The sequence below is a fragment of the Hyperoodon ampullatus genome, assembly GCF_949752795.1.
Source record: "Hyperoodon ampullatus genome assembly, chromosome: 4".
Classification (NCBI taxonomy): domain Eukaryota; kingdom Metazoa; phylum Chordata; class Mammalia; order Artiodactyla; family Ziphiidae; genus Hyperoodon; species Hyperoodon ampullatus.
In genome coordinates, this window is record NC_136917.1 from 145,416,412 (window position 1) to 145,431,975 (window position 15,564).

At 38.1% G+C, this 15,564-nt stretch overlaps 1 protein-coding gene across 1 annotated transcript in view; it reads left to right on the forward strand.

Moving 5' to 3' along the window:
* Positions 1 to 4,143: 4,143 nt before the first annotated feature.
* CPLANE1 (ciliogenesis and planar polarity effector complex subunit 1) overlaps positions 4,144 to 15,564 on the forward strand; it is a gene marked incomplete at its 5' end in the record, with an annotated part of 139,460 nt that continues 128,039 nt past the window's right edge. Inside the window, 11 exon segments of the mRNA XM_079703531.1 lie at positions 4,144 to 4,224; positions 5,251 to 5,386; positions 5,505 to 5,624; positions 6,022 to 6,254; positions 8,029 to 8,135; positions 9,585 to 9,741; positions 10,160 to 10,263; positions 11,399 to 11,581; positions 13,750 to 13,999; positions 14,166 to 14,321; positions 14,496 to 15,265. Coding sequence (XP_079559657.1) covers positions 4,144 to 4,224; positions 5,251 to 5,386; positions 5,505 to 5,624; positions 6,022 to 6,254; positions 8,029 to 8,135; positions 9,585 to 9,741; positions 10,160 to 10,263; positions 11,399 to 11,581; positions 13,750 to 13,999; positions 14,166 to 14,321; positions 14,496 to 15,265 — 2,297 coding nt within the window.

A 15,564-nucleotide genomic window follows, 5' to 3' on the forward strand; every position in this document is an offset into this window, starting at 1 on the left:
TAAATAGAAGTCACTAGGAGTGTGAGTACAGAAACGCTTTCCTTAGCGCTTTAAGTTGCCCACTTGATCCGTGGAGGGCAGTGTACAACCCGTTCATTCTCAGGTCTCTAGAGGTCTCCACTAGGGTGCTGACATCCCGTGATTTACATCTTAGTCGCGGCGCGCATCGCCTGGGCACTCAAAGGCGAGTGTCTGACGAACGCACGGGGACGGTGAACACAGAAGGACCCGCGGAAGCTGAGGAGGAGACCGGGAACGGGAGGAGGAGCGGCCGATTGGAGGGGATGCGGGACAGCTGAGAGGAAGGGGCGGGGGAAACCCGAGGAGACCGGGAGGAGAAAAGGAGGGAGGAGCACTTCCAGCTTCCCGCCCGCGCTCCCGGCCGGCTCGGGGCAGGCGCACTGGCGGCGCTGGCTCGCGTCCCCTCCCCCACCTCCGCCGTCGCCAGGGCGAAGGCTCGCGTCTTCGCCGGCGGCTGGGCCTTCGGCCGTCACCCTGTGCTTTCTACCCTGCGCTGCCGGCTTCGCCTTCTGCCTCCCCGCGCTTCCCCCTTCCCGGATGGGCCGGACCCTGGCGGAGGTAACTGCCCGCAGATTCCTGCCCCTCACGGCCCCAGCCTCTTCCCCACGCTGTCCGGCCCGCGGGGTCCTCGGGCTCCTCCGTCTCTCTCACCCGCTCGAGTGTTGCGCGCCCGCGACCTCCCCAGCCCCGCCATCCCCCGCCGCACCCAGCTCCCTCGTCCTTCCCCACTGCCCGGTCCCCCAGCTTCCCCGGAGTCGTCCTCCGGCCGCCGCACCCTCAGCCTGACGGAGGCTGGGCGGCTCCGAGGGGCCCGGGTCTCCCTCCGGATGGCTGGGAACGACGCCCGGTTCGGGCCAGACCTCGGCCCCGCACCGGGGTCCTCCAGCTCCCGCCCTGTCCCGGGTGGGCACCGCGGAGGCACCTCTCGGGGCAGAGGGCGGCGCTGCCCCGCAGTGTTGGGTAGGGAATCTCAGAGGGGTCCCCTGGGGATGACTTGTGCGAAGTGGGGAAGCTCCTGTGTTTGACCTTAGTGGGTGATAAATTGAGCACGGATGAATGGACACGATTTCTCAGACTCGTCTGTAGTGGAAGCCACAGAACAACTTGGATTTCTCTCCCTCTCCTCTCTCCCTCTTCTCTCTCTCTCTCTCTCTCTCTCTCTCTTTTATTGAGCAGAGTTCCCTGAGCTATACAGTAGGTCCTTGTTGGTTATCCATTTTAAATATAGCAGTGTGTACATGTCAATTGGATTCACTTGAAACTGCTTTCGCCAATGTGTTTTAAATAAAGGTACTTTGGAGGGGGAGTAGACTTAACATGTTTCTCCTCCTCACATATTTTGTGAGTGTGATCGAGCTTCCTTTTATCTCTTTCTTCCATGAACTAATTTGACTTGTTTCGTGATGTTTATTAGTATCCATCCGTACGTAGCATTATTGTTTTGAGTGCCAGTTTGGTATGAGGCAGAAATAACCTTTGCTATATAACAGGTGATTTTCAGAGTTGTAAAAGATAGAAGACCGTCCATCATCAAATTCTTTTGGGCTCTGTCTTTACATCTTGAAATGATTAGCTATCTTTTTATCCTTTACTTTTTTTTTTTTTTTTTTTTTGGCCTCCTGGCATGCGGGATCTTAGTTCTGTGAGCAGGGATGGAACCTGTGCCCCTTACAGTAGAAGCACCAAGTCTTAACCACTGAACCGCCAGGGAAGCTCCTATCCTTTACATTTTAATTGACAAACTCATAAGGATGTAAAGGGAGTATTTTAAAGCAAATCCCTGGCATAAATACTTAAGTATAGACAGAATCTCTCATATCTGGGAGAGGTGAGGTTCTAAAAAAAAATAATAATAGAATTACCACACACCACCAACCTCATTTCTCTTTCTTTTTGACATCCGCCCCCCGCCCCATTGTGTGTCTGCTTCCTCACTTTGAAACAACAAGATGTTCCAGGTTCTTCTGGTTCCTTTCCTACCCCAGCCTTGATATCACCAGGTTCTCCTAGGAGCTCTGGTTCCTCCTACTGAAGAATGGTATTTGGAAACCGAGATCTGGGTGTTAACTTTGCTCATGGTTACTGGGGTGTCGTTGCTTCTAGGCCCTTTTAGAGGACAGAGCTAGAAATCATGATTTTTGTACTGTACCTCCAATCCTAATCCAGCCCCTTAGGGCTCTTCCTTACCTTTCCCTGTTCTATAATTGTTTCCCCTTTCTTCCACAATGAAGATGCTAGCTCTCATTGTCAGTATATTGTTGACCCTTGAACAACACAGGTTTGAACTGTGTGGGTCCACTTATACTTGGATTTTTTTCAGTAGTAAATACTACAGTACTACAAGATCCACAGGTGGTTGAATCCTTGGGTACAAAGGAACTGCAGGTACAGAGGGCTGACTATAAATTATACTTGGATTTTCAACTGCACAGAGGATCAGTGCCCCTAACCCCCGAGTTGTTCAAGGTCAATTGTGCGCTGATTTGCTCAATCCTAAAATACACACAAAATTGCTTCATAATTTCTATACTCATAGCCCTAGGAAAAATAAACCTACTAAAAAGAATTTGAGGTTTGTTTGTAGTTCTTTTTATTTTTAATTTGAGAGTATACAGTCAAAATACTGTCGTAAAAGTTGCTTGAATTAATCCTTTTTCTCTTCAGTGTGGTTTTTAAAATTTATTTTATTTATTTATTTACTTTTCTTTGTATTACGTTTTAGTTCCCCCCATTCTTGTTTTTTGTTTTGTTTTGTTTTGTTTTTGCGGTACGCGGGCCTCACTGTTGCGGCCTCTCCCGTTGTGGAGCACAGCCTCCGGACGCGCAGGCTCAGCGGCCATGGCTCACGGGCCCAGCCGCTCCGCGGCATGTGGGATCTTCCCGGCCGGGGCACGAGCCCGTGTCCCCTGCATCGGCAGGCGGACTCTCAACCACTGTGCCACCAGGGAAGCCCCCTCTTTATTATTTTTAAATATTTATTTATTTATTTATTATTTTGGCTGCGCCAGGTCTTAGTTGCAGCACGTGGGATCTTTAGTTGTGGCATGCGAACTCTTTAAGTTGGGGCACGCATGTGGGATCTAGTTCCCTGACCAGGGACTGAAACTGGGCCCCCTGCATTGGGAGCGTGGAGTCTTATCCACTGGACCACCAGGCAAGTCCCTATTCCATGGATTTTAAATCCATTAATATAATTGTTTTGATGCTCAAATTGTCCTCAGTTTGGTCTATGGGATCCCTTTCATTATGGCTTCTGTGTCCTCAACTGTGCCTGGCTCCAATACACTGTACCAGGCTCTTCCACTGCGTGAACATCCTCCCAAGATTCACTCAAGAATGGACCATTCACCCAAGATTATGCTTCCCTTACCCAAATAGGGCTCTAACAAACTGTTCATGGCCTCTAGCACAACTATCCCCACAACCAGCATGGGGACTTGCTGGGCATCTTTACTTCATATTATCTCAGGGCTTCATTTTTATGTCAACTAGTTTGGACTTTTCTTACAGCTCTGTGACTTAGGGCAGTTTGACTGTTTATGTGGTGATTGAAGGCTTTAAGAGATTATTCCATAGAGTAAGGTAAAAGTTGTATTGTCTTATATGAGCTAGCCTTGGGAAGTGCATAGCATCACTTCCATTTTACTCTTGGTCAAAGTAGTCAAAAACCACCCAAATTCAAGGGATGAGGCATAGACCAGAGCTCTCAATGAGAGGAGTATTAAAGTTATAGTGTAAGAGGAGCGTATGGGATGGGAGGTATTTTTGTGGCCATCTTTGGAAAATACAACCTGCCACACTGAGAAAATCAAATCATATAGAAACTATATTGTCAAGATGTTCTCCTAGTTCATGTTTATCTTCATAGTCTGAGAAATAACTTGTCGAAAAGCAAATACATTTTGTCTGACTATTCAAGATGAGATACGAATAAATTGTCAGCATCTTACCTTAAAAAGAGTTAAGTTGAGCTGATGAAAAAGTAATCTACTAAAACTTTATGAAAATTCTAAATTAAGATCCTCAGTAAGTATTATGGGCTATTATCATTTTTTTGTTTGTTTTGATTTTTACAGCATCTTGTGACTTTTGACTTAATTGGTCATTGATATCTCAGCAAGCATGGAGATAAGATTAGAAGTTTTGACCTCAACGAGTATCAAGCAGAAAAAACCCTGGCCACGAGTCTCCTGGTTGGGACAGGTAGGTTTTTCTTTAATCCTACAATATCAGTTCTAATATGTGTTAACTGTGTGCTTTGCCTCTAAGATCAAAGAATGTTCTATGGCCTTCACAAAATACAGTATCATCTGTAGAAGGATCACCTGCCTACTGAACAGGGTTTTGTGTATTTGTGTGGTAACAGGCTGGCAGAGATGGGGAGGGAGCATCAGTCTTTCTGTGGTCTAATCAGAGTTGCCACCACTCTCATCACTCTCTTGCTCCTTTTCTCCATAAACTTGCTTAATCTTCTTCACAGTCCTCTGTTTCTTTGCTCTTGGAGACCTGGGATGATGTATCATCCTCACTCTCATCTGCTGTGCTCTCCTGGGAATGCTGGGACATAATTTTGTCACCCTGCAAGTCCCGGTTTTTGAGATTGCACAGCCAGAAGACCTCTCTGCAGTTGTTGAGGATGAGCATGGCTTTCACTCTGCATACTAACAACTACAGGGTCTTTCTGAGTAAAGGCACATGTTTGGTGAGTTTCATGTCCTGGTGAATCTTGGAACACCCACACAGGTGATGAAGCAGTGTGGTGTCCAACTGGAAGGTTTCCAGTAAGCTCAGATAATTTTCTCGATGTTTTCTAAAACTGAAGTCTAGGAGCAGCATGTCACTGCTTCAGAAATGAGAAGCCATGTCTATTTTAATCTAAGTAAATAATTTAAAACTTACCGGTACTACTGTTCAGATTGATGAGATAACAGCAGGTAACTCAGTTTGGGCTAGCAGAATTGGAAGACACTCCTATAATTTTAAACTCCAAAGAAATCTCAGTGCAACTGTTAGGTTATCCTACCTAGTAATTCTAGTAAGAGATACTTTAAGATAGAATGAAAAATCTTAAGGTTACATAATCAACCTTATTCATTTTATGATGTGTAGTACAAATATACAATCTTTCTTAAATGTCACTTTGTTTTCTTTTCTGGGATAACTTACTTAGGTAAGAGGCTGAATTAACTTCTGGCATCTCTTAAGTCTCTCACGTGTTTCTTCTCTTAGGAAAATGAAGCTGTTTTTCTTTTGGATGATAAATTCATAAATGAAATTAATTTGCTATCAGGAAAGACAAAGAAGAAAATTCCCAGTCTTCAGCCTTTGTTGAAGGATGTTACAGTCCTAACAACGTCCAGTAATGGTTAAGTAGTACTGATATTTTCAAAAGGCTAGATTAACTGTATTTTAAAAAATAATTTTAGGAGTGATATTAAGGGAAATGTTAGATTATAAGTATTGTGTTTCCTTTTTGGAAGCAGATGCCTGGCTGGCTGGGGTACTTGCTACAGGGGAGCTTTTCCTCTGGAACAAAGATCAAGATTGTTTGAAAACTATACAAGCAACTGAAAAGCCTAAAGAAATGATTAAAGCTGCAGTAGGTGGGAGTTTTTTATTTGTTTAAATTGGTTTAACTTGATATATAGGAGAAAAGAAATATATCTCTGTGTAAATATATATGTCTGTATATATATGTATTTTTCCTTATATCTGTAAGTATTTTTTTGGTGTTGTTTATTTGTGACAATTAGGTTCATCTTGAAGAAGAAAAATCTGTCATGCCTTACATATCTGTGATAACAGTGGGTTCCTAATACCACATATGAGTACATGATAAATGTTATAATTTGTACTTTTAGTTTATTACTAGTGCCTTAGTTTTACATTCTGAATGGAAACATCATTTAGGTTCCTTATTGTCAGAATAGATAAAATTTGTACTTTTTTGTGGGAATTCAGACTTCAGAGGTGTAATTACTTTTTTTTGTTGTTTTCTAGCAAGCTCTTTGAGACTGTACTTGTATGTATCTGGAAATGGGAAAAGAGTTCTGCTTATAACTCGTTCTGGATGCATATTTCTTTGGGAACATTTGGAATTCAAGAATATCTTATCTTCTAAAAGCCCTTCATTGGTGGGCCAGTGGTCCCAGATCATACCTGAAGAAGCAGTTCATTTGCCTTCCACTGAAGATAAAGAAGCTGTAGTGCATGCTGTTTTTATAAAAAATGAGGTAAAATCCAAATCAGAAGTGGTGGAGATCTCAGACTCTAAGAACAGACACCATCTGGGAAGCTGTTGAGCAGAGTGTGTAATGGCATAGCTATATATCTCCAGGCATCATTAATTGTCATAGTAATGGTGAAATTATCACGGAAAAGGTATTTTTATATTTCTTGGTCACATTTTAAAAGATGTTTATTAAAAATGGTTTGAACTTAGAGCTTCCTAGTTATACTTTTCCCTAGTTTTAGAATATAACTAGTTTTGTAATAAAGAGAAAAACAAATATCGTGTATTAACGCATATATGTGGAATCTAGAAAAATGGTATAGTTGATCTTATTTACAAAGCAGAAATAGAGACACAGATGTAGAGAACAAACATATGGATGGATACCAAGGGGGAAGGGGGTGGTGGGATGAATTGGGAGATTGGGATTGACATATGTACACTTCTAAATATAAAATGATAACTAATGAGAACCTATTGTATAGCACAGGGAACTCTACTTGGTGTTCTGTCATGACCTAAATGGGAAGCAAATCCAAAAAAGGGGATATATGTATACATATGGCTGTTTCACTTTGCTCTACAGCAGAAACTGACACAGCAGTGTAAAGAAACTATACTGCAATAATAAATAAATAAATAAATAAATATTTGTTGGAAGGATTTAAAAAAAGCTAGAATTAGTGATATTAAGTAAGCCATTTAATTCCCAGGAAATAACACGTTCATTAACTAAAAGCATTCAGAATAGCTGCATGGTACTCTTTGTATGTATGGACCAACATTTTATTACCCAATCTACTATTGTTAGAAATTGCATTTTGAACTTTTGTTGTTTTCCTCCACCCCCATGGGTAGTGCCCTAATTTAAATAATATGTAACTATAGGGACTTCCCTGGTGGTCCAGTGGCTAAGAATCCACCTTCCAATGCAGGGGACGTGGGTTCGATCCCTGGTCCCACGTGCTGCAGGGCAGCTAAGTCCGAGAGCCACAGTTACTGAGCCTGTGCTCTCTAGAGTCCATGAGCCACAACTAGAGAAAAGCCCGCACGCTGCAACGAAGATCCACATGCCACAACTAAGGCCCAACACAGCCAAATAAATAAAATAAATTAATTAAAAATAAATAAATAATATGTAACTGTAAAAGAAGAGAAAAATAAATATATTAGAATATTTCCAGTTATAGCCAGAGTAAAGGCAGTGTTTTCTAAAGAGAGTAAACTGCACCTTGATTTCCCATTTGAGATATGCCTGTGGCTCAGAAATTAATTACTTAGTCTTTAGCTTAATGTTCAGCTACATGTTAAGAATAAAAATATGAGCAGGCTCTTGATATATTTCATTTATTTTATTTATGATGAGAAATATGTGGGGTTTTTTTGTTGTTTGGTTTTTTTTTTTTTTGCTGTTCTTTCAGGGATTAGTTTATTTTATTTATAGTTTAATTAGTTTATTTTATTTTTTTTCCTTGTTGGTTATTTATTTTAAACATACCAGTGTGTACATGTGAATCCCAAACATCCTAACTATTCCTCCTCCCCACCCTTCCCCCCTGGTAACCATAAATTTGTTCTCTAAGTCTGTGAGTCTGATTCTGTTTTGTAAATAAGTTCATTTGCATCATTTTCTTTTTTTTTTGATTCCGCATATAAGCTATATCATACAATATTTCTCTCTCTTTGTCTGACTTCACTCAGTATGACAATCTCTAGGTCCTCTTGATTTATTTTCAGATTAATTATATACTAAAGTATATTAAATTTATCTACAGTTATTTGGAGACTGCTGCTTGTGTTCATTTACTTTCTATTCCGGGGAATGCCTGAAGTTAACATTTCTAGCGATTCGGTGGCATGAAAATGTATTTACATCTATAAGGTGAGGTAAATGTTTCCTTCTTCCTAGTTTTCTATCTGCTTTTTTTTTTTGGCCGCTCCATGCAGCATGTGGAATCTTAGTTCCCCTATCAGGGACTGGACCTGTGCCCCCTGCATTGGAAGCATGGTGTCTTAACTACTGAACCACCAGGGAGGTCCCTCTATCCCTTTTAAAACATTGTTATCTTTTGGCCTGTAAATATGTAATAAGATTAGTAAGTGAAATGTGAATATCAACTTCTGAGGCTTTACAAATTCTTTCTTCCTGTAAGTATTGTTCTGTTTCTTTACTTTTCATTTTGAAAGTTTTTCTTGTTTTTATTTTGTTTCCCTTCTTGGAATCAAGAACATGTAAAAGGTAAGACAGACAGACTATGGTCTTACTTGTCTTAAGACTATAAAGATAACTCCTTTGAAAAGTAATTCAACTGAATTTTTTAAAAATAAATTTATTTATTTATTTTTGGCTGCGTTGGGTCTTTGTTGCTGCACATGGGCTTTCTCTAGTTGCAGTGAGCCAGGGCTACTCTTCGTTGCGGTGCACGGGTTTCTCATTGCAGTCGCTTCTCTTGTTGCAGAGCATGGGCTCTAGGTGTGCGGACTTCAGTAGTTGTGGCTTGCGGGCTCAGTGGTTGTGGCTCACAGGCTCTAGAGTGCAGGCTCAGTAGTTGTGGTGCACAGGCTTAGTTGCTCCGTGGCACGTGGGATCTTCCCAGACCAGGGCTCGAACCCGTGTCCCCTGCATTGGCAGGCGGATTCTTAACCACTGTGCCACCAGGGAAGTTCCAAATCAATTGAATTTTGAAAAGGAAATAACTTGAATTTACTACTGTACCTTTTAAATGCTCAAGTATTTTTTCAATTAAAAGTAATTTTATTTATTTTAAAAAGCCCAATGAAATAGAAAGAATGCATTAAAAGCATATAATGACTAAGATTTAGTAAAATAGTGAGGTTTTTTGTTCTGTTTATTTTCTTTATTTTTTATGCTAGCAGTACTTTATTTGGGTGTAATTTATATAAAGTAAAATGAACAAATCTTAAATGTACAACTAGGTGGACTTCGATAAATATACATATGCCTGTAACCATCCTCATATCAAATATAGAACATTGCCACTATCCTAAAAATCCCCTCTTCTCACCTATTTAATACCTGTAAAAATGTTTGTAATAATGTAGAAATATGTGTATCTAAACTTTTAGTGGATGCAGATGTGTTTGGGGCTGGCTACGGAACATGCCATTATTAACAAAACTCTGATATGGACCTTGTTTAACTAGCCATTGCTCTTTTGTGTCCTGGATGAAACTTGTGAACAGTTGCTACAAGACCCCAAATATATGTGCACATGTACGAATTTAGTTGGACCCTTTAATTTTTTGTAATGAAGTACATATTAATTTAAAAGTTACTATACTTTTTGTTTTCAATGATTTCACTACTTAGATCATTGACATACCATGTTCAGTGGGCACAACAAGATTGCCTTCTGTGCAGTCTGATTCCTAAATGTGAAGCAGTAAAGTCAAGAGGAGCTCTAATTTCTGCATTTTCAAGAGATGGCATTACCCTGGCAGTAACTCTTAATCAGAAAGACCCAAAGGTCAGTAAATGTAATCTGTCTTGGAAGTAACCTGTAAAAGAGAGAGTTTAGTTCAGTTCTGAGATTTTTTTTCCCCCTGAGTATAGTTTTTTTCCTTAATATTACTTTCTTTAAATTGGCGTTTTCTGATCCACCTCGACATTGTAAATTGGTAAAGTTATTTACATTAGCTGCTGTAATTTTCAGAATTTGGCCTTCAGAGGTGAAAAGAGGATAATGGAAAAGGAAGAAAGAAGGGCAAAGTGGTAACTGATATTCTTAAAATGTAGTGTAAAAGAGAGAAAAGTTATAGGTGGTCAGTATTATCTTGCCAGTTGGCAAAGACTAGGTAGTTCATTGATATAATAGATCTCTAGGTCTTCAGAATTATAAGTAAAATAATTTTAATGCCTTTTTTAATCTTAATTTTTCTTTCTAGGCAACTCAGGTATTATTTATAAACACACTGAATTTTGTTACACTCTGTGGTAGCCTTAAAGGATGTAGTAATAAGAATCCTGTGGTTCCAGCTACACTTATCAGGTAAGGGTTTTTTTGTATTTCTGAATAGTGTTTTTATTTTCTTTTTTAATAGTTTAATAAGTTTGAGGCGCTGATAATTCAGTAGGTGTCTAAATAGATGTTTAGATAGATGATGCAACTTTCAGCATTTGTGCTTGATAGATTCTAAAAATTGCTTTGTAGAAGGAAAGGCTTAAATACTTTAAGGAAGGGTGGAAGATACATGAACACATTTTCTTTCTGTGTTATCTTGGGAAGAGTGGAATTATGACTGGGTAGAGAAATACTGGGCTAAGTTAGAGAGGCTGAAATGAAAAAACCTGGGTTGGGGAGACCATTATATACTCAGGCTGAGGTGTTTCTAGCTTTTTAAACAAAGTTAACATTCTCTGCATATGGGTGGATGGTACCATAAGTGGTGATTTTGGATGGCACATGGACCTATGAAGGATTATAGAGTAGGAAAATTTCCTCTTGGATCCTCCTAAGTTCCTATTCTGAATTGTTTTCTCTGCTGCTCTCTGAATTTCCAAAGTTTTCAGGTTCATCCAGCCTTGCCTTTTTATTTTCTTTCTCTCCCCAAAATTTCCTTTCTAGAAGTATTACTAGTCTCAGTTCAGTGGTCTGTTTGACTTAGGGTGTCCATCATTCACATGAGGAGGAGCTACTTTTTGTCTCCATGAAAGAAACATTAATATTATCAGATAGTTAAGGAGTAGGAAAGATGGCTTTGGGAAGAGGGAGTCTGCTACTGAGTGGAGCTCTGGCAGGCTGCAGAGAAGACAGGCGTGGTATTGACCTTCAAATCTACCAGTAGATCTTAGTCTTGGACACCACTAGGATTAGAAGTTGTTCTAATTATAACGTAAGTGACAAAAACTTTACTTTGTTAGGTCTTATTTTCATCTTATGATTTGCTTATGAATCTAAGTAAATTTCTCATTTGTATGTTGTATGGAGTAGATGTTTGTGAGCAAACTCCTTGTTTCTTACCTTTTTTTGGGGGAAGTAAAATACATGAAATGTATTTGACATTCGCCTACTATTCATTCTTTTGACCTTATTTTTCGAAGTGTCTCACCCCTTCTTGGCCATTATAAATTGTCAAAGACATTGTAGAGAGTCCTTTCTAAACATATTGTCTTGCTTTTTCTAGGTCCTACTGGGTAGGTGATATCAGCTGGACTCATGATAGTCTTTTTCTGGCTTGTGTGTTAAAACGTGGCTCCCTGGTTTTATTGACCTGCCAAGGTGAATTGCTAACGTTAATTACATTTGGTTGCTCTATAGAATTTGGGCCAGCAGAATTTATTCCTCTTCACCCACTAATAACATATAGGTGAGACATTTGAATTGTTTTAATATATTTACAGAAGTTTTTCTCTTTTGATATTACTTTACTGTGTATTTTTTTAATATAATTTCCTCTTTCAAATTGTCTTATTCTTTCTTTGAGTCTGTCATCTCACTATCCGCTTCTTATTTATAGTTTTCTTCTGTTTCTTTTTGTGGCTTAATCCTGGTGAAAATTTGACATTGTGACTATGTAAGTATATGTTATTTAAATATTTAATAGCACTAAAAAAGTAACTTCTTTGATATAAAAATTAATAGGAGTGTGGTATATCTTTTATTGTTTCAAAAGCAGAGCACGTATGTATCTACTTTTCTCCCAGAGGGAAAAAGGAGAAAAGTTGTTGGAAATAGGAAGTAGACTTTAGAATTTAGCCATATTTTAATTTTTAACTGTGAGATCATGAAGCATTTTGGCTTTGGAGTCAGAACAAGATTCAAACCTTGCTTCTTCTACTTATTAGTTGTGTGACTTTGGGTAAGTTATTCTTAAGACTCTGTTTCTTTTACTGTGAAATGAAGATGACCGTAATTGTCTCTCAGAGTTGAGGGAATGAAGTAAGATAGTAAATAATTATAAGTTGCTTTAACACAGTTCTGGCATAAAATAAGTGCTCAGTAAATATTTGCTGTTATTGATGTTGATATTATTATATATGGCTAGACACATATAGACACCTATTTACAAATCAAAAGCATTGGAAAAGGTCTTTGAAACTAATCCGTTCCCTTTGTTGTATAGAAAAGAAACTGAGGAGGGATGTGTCCTTGATTATATTTAGCAAAAGTTTTGCTTAATTTTTAGCAATAGAAAATTCTAATGGAAAAACTTGTCACTTTGTGCAGTGAAAGTGTTTTTCCTTATTTCTTATGGTCTGATTCATAATTGACTTAAATTTCCTCACATTTTCCTTTAAAATGAGTATTTAGGGCCTTTCAAAATGGATTGCTTTTTTTGATTACAAAAATAATACATATTCATTGTTTTAAAAAACTTAAAAGTCAAATGTTACAAAAGTAAATAATGTAGAAAGTGAGACTTGTAATCATATTCCTCAGAGATAACAATTATAGCATTTTAGTATGTTGTCCTCTAAATTTAAAATTTTTATATAACATTTATAACAATATTAGTTTCTTTTTTAAAGCAAAATAAATTATATGATATATGTTGTTTACTATTTTGCTTTTTTGATATAACAGTATGTCATACATCTTTCCATGGAGTCACTTTTTAATGGTTTTATAAATTTCGCAGCATGTACATTCTGAAACCAATCTTCTATTGTGGATCATTTGGCTAATAAAATCTATATTTGATTAGTTTCCTAACCAGAAAAAAATTATATTTTCTTTATTCTCTTTATATTTATAAAGCTCCAAAGTTAATAATCAGTGATATTAAGTAATCAGAATCAGGTATACCACCATAACAATAAATAACTACACTTATGTGGAAACTAGTCAGATTTAATCTTAAGCTGATAAAATTATACTTATCACCATCCTCTCCAAATGTCCTGTTTCTTTTCTTTCTCCTCCTTAATAACAAATATACTCATAGCTCCTAATTATATTCTTATAAGTATATTTAAATAGATAGTAAGAAGGAAAGGTAACTAACTCTTTAATAGTAAAAATGAACTGCCTCAATTATTTTCTGAAAAAGGTTGTATAAAACTAGATTAAAAACAAGACAGAGGGCTTCCCTGGTGGCGCAGTGGTTGAGAGTCCGCCTGCCGATGCAGGGGACACGGGTTTGTGCCACGGTCCGGGAAGATCCCACATGCCGCGGAGCGGCTGGGCCCGTGAGCCATGGCCGCTGAGCCTGCGCGTCCGGAACCTGTGCTCCACAATGGGAGAGGCCACAGCAGTGAGAGGCCCGTGTACCGCAAAAAAACAAAAACAAAAAGCAAGACAGAGTAAGTGCCACAACGCTGGGAAAATTTTAAAAAACACATAAACCTCTGTATTATTTAATCACTTATGTTTTCCTCACAGATATATGCACATTTAATATTTTTGCATTTAATTTGCTCACTTTTTCGTCATTCTGGAACTTTTAATTGTTTTGTTTTTTCTTTGGAATAACATAATTGTTTCCTTTAAGATATTTCTCTTACTAATTCTTGAATTTTGGTGTTTGTTTGCTAGACCACAGCAGTTTACACTTCAGGATTCAGATAATTCTGTAGATTCATCAGCTTCTGATAGTGACCCTATGAGACAGAGATTTTCTATAAAAGCACATTCACGGTTACCCTACCTCATTATTTCTGATGGATACATGGTCACAACCCTTCGATTTCTTGATAATCTGTCTCCATCAGTGCTCATGAGATCCCTTCTACTTGATTCAACACAGAGGCTTGAGAAAACATACGAAAGTTTGATATTGTCTAAGGTATAGTGCTTTTTGGTACCATTAGTAAAAGTTGACTTCTTAGTCCTTTCAAATTTAACACTGTACTGATAGCTTTGGATTGTATACAGTTATCTATAGATGTTTTAATTGTTTGTAGTACAATTATCGATAAAATTTTGCTCTGGAAATCTTTTTTCTTCTATAGCCAAAAGGCCAAGGGCTGAACTTGCAATCACTGGATTCCCTAAGATCTAGCTTGTTAAAACACCACAGAAATGAAAATTTAGCTGATTCTACTGTTCCCAGATTCTTGCAGGCAGAAGAAACAATGAAGTTAAATGAAAAAACAGCAGATTTGCAGGTACTTAGTAACAATGGTTTATTTACTTTGAACAGTTACATATTGACTTTATTCCAAGAAACATATTTTCTTTTTCTTTCATTAAAGGGAAGAGAAATTTGAGAGCACTAAAGTGATTCTACTTGTAAGGAATCAAATGATATTAAGTATAATTTTTTTTCACTCATGTTTTAGGATTTTGAAGCTGAAGAAACTAATGAAGGCGAACATTTTCCAAACAACTTATTTTCTTTTTGGAACCAAAAGAATCATCTATTGTTTAGTAGTGCCAAAGAAGGAAGATTGGAATTTGCCTCTATGTTTGATACCATACATGCAAAAGATAATACTGAGGAGACAGATAAAACTGTTACAGAACTGCATTCTGTCCAGAAAAATCTCCTTGCAGCATGGACTATAGGAATTTCAAAAAATGTGACAGAAAAAAACTTAATGTTAAATTACACAGTAGTTTGTATCACTCATTTTTTGTACATTCTTCAATTTATAAAATGTCCTTTCCCCAAACTTGACCTTTTTTTAAGCAAGAGCCCAAGATGTAATGCATGGGTACTTTGTATCTTTCAACTTTTTCATCAGTGTTTATCAATCCATTACTGGGATATGAGATACAGACAAGATGTAGGACATTTGGTAAAGCTGACCTCAAATACTATAAAGCTTTTGCTGACACAGCAACAACAGAATCAGTTATTCTCAAAGAAGCTTTTAGCCTGTTTTCATTTACTCAGAATGGTAGCTGATCATTTAAATGGCATATACAGTCTTCAACCAGAAGTTATTTCAGCATCAACTGATGGAAGTAGAACAGCAAAGCAAGACTCATTGGTGGTACCCATTTTTCAAATGTTTCAAGATAGTGGTGCTTGGAAAAACTGGTCATGGAATTCATCTTTCAAGATTCGTCCTCAAACATTAAATTTTGTTCAACAGCCAGGACACAGGTATAATGACTTTAATATTAGGAGACCATCAGCTTTATAGATTTTTCAAAATTGAGATGTAATTCCCATACTGTAAAATTCTCCATTTTAAAGTGTACAATTCAGTGATCTTTAGTATAGTCACAGGCTTGTAGAACTATTAGCACAAATTCCAGAATATTTTTATCACCCTCAAAAGAAACCTTGTACCCATTAGCACTCAGCATTATAGATTTTACGTTATAGGATTTATGCCAAATATTATTCAACACATATATTTTATTAGTCTTGGGCATCCATGATACTGTTGAAGGATTTTG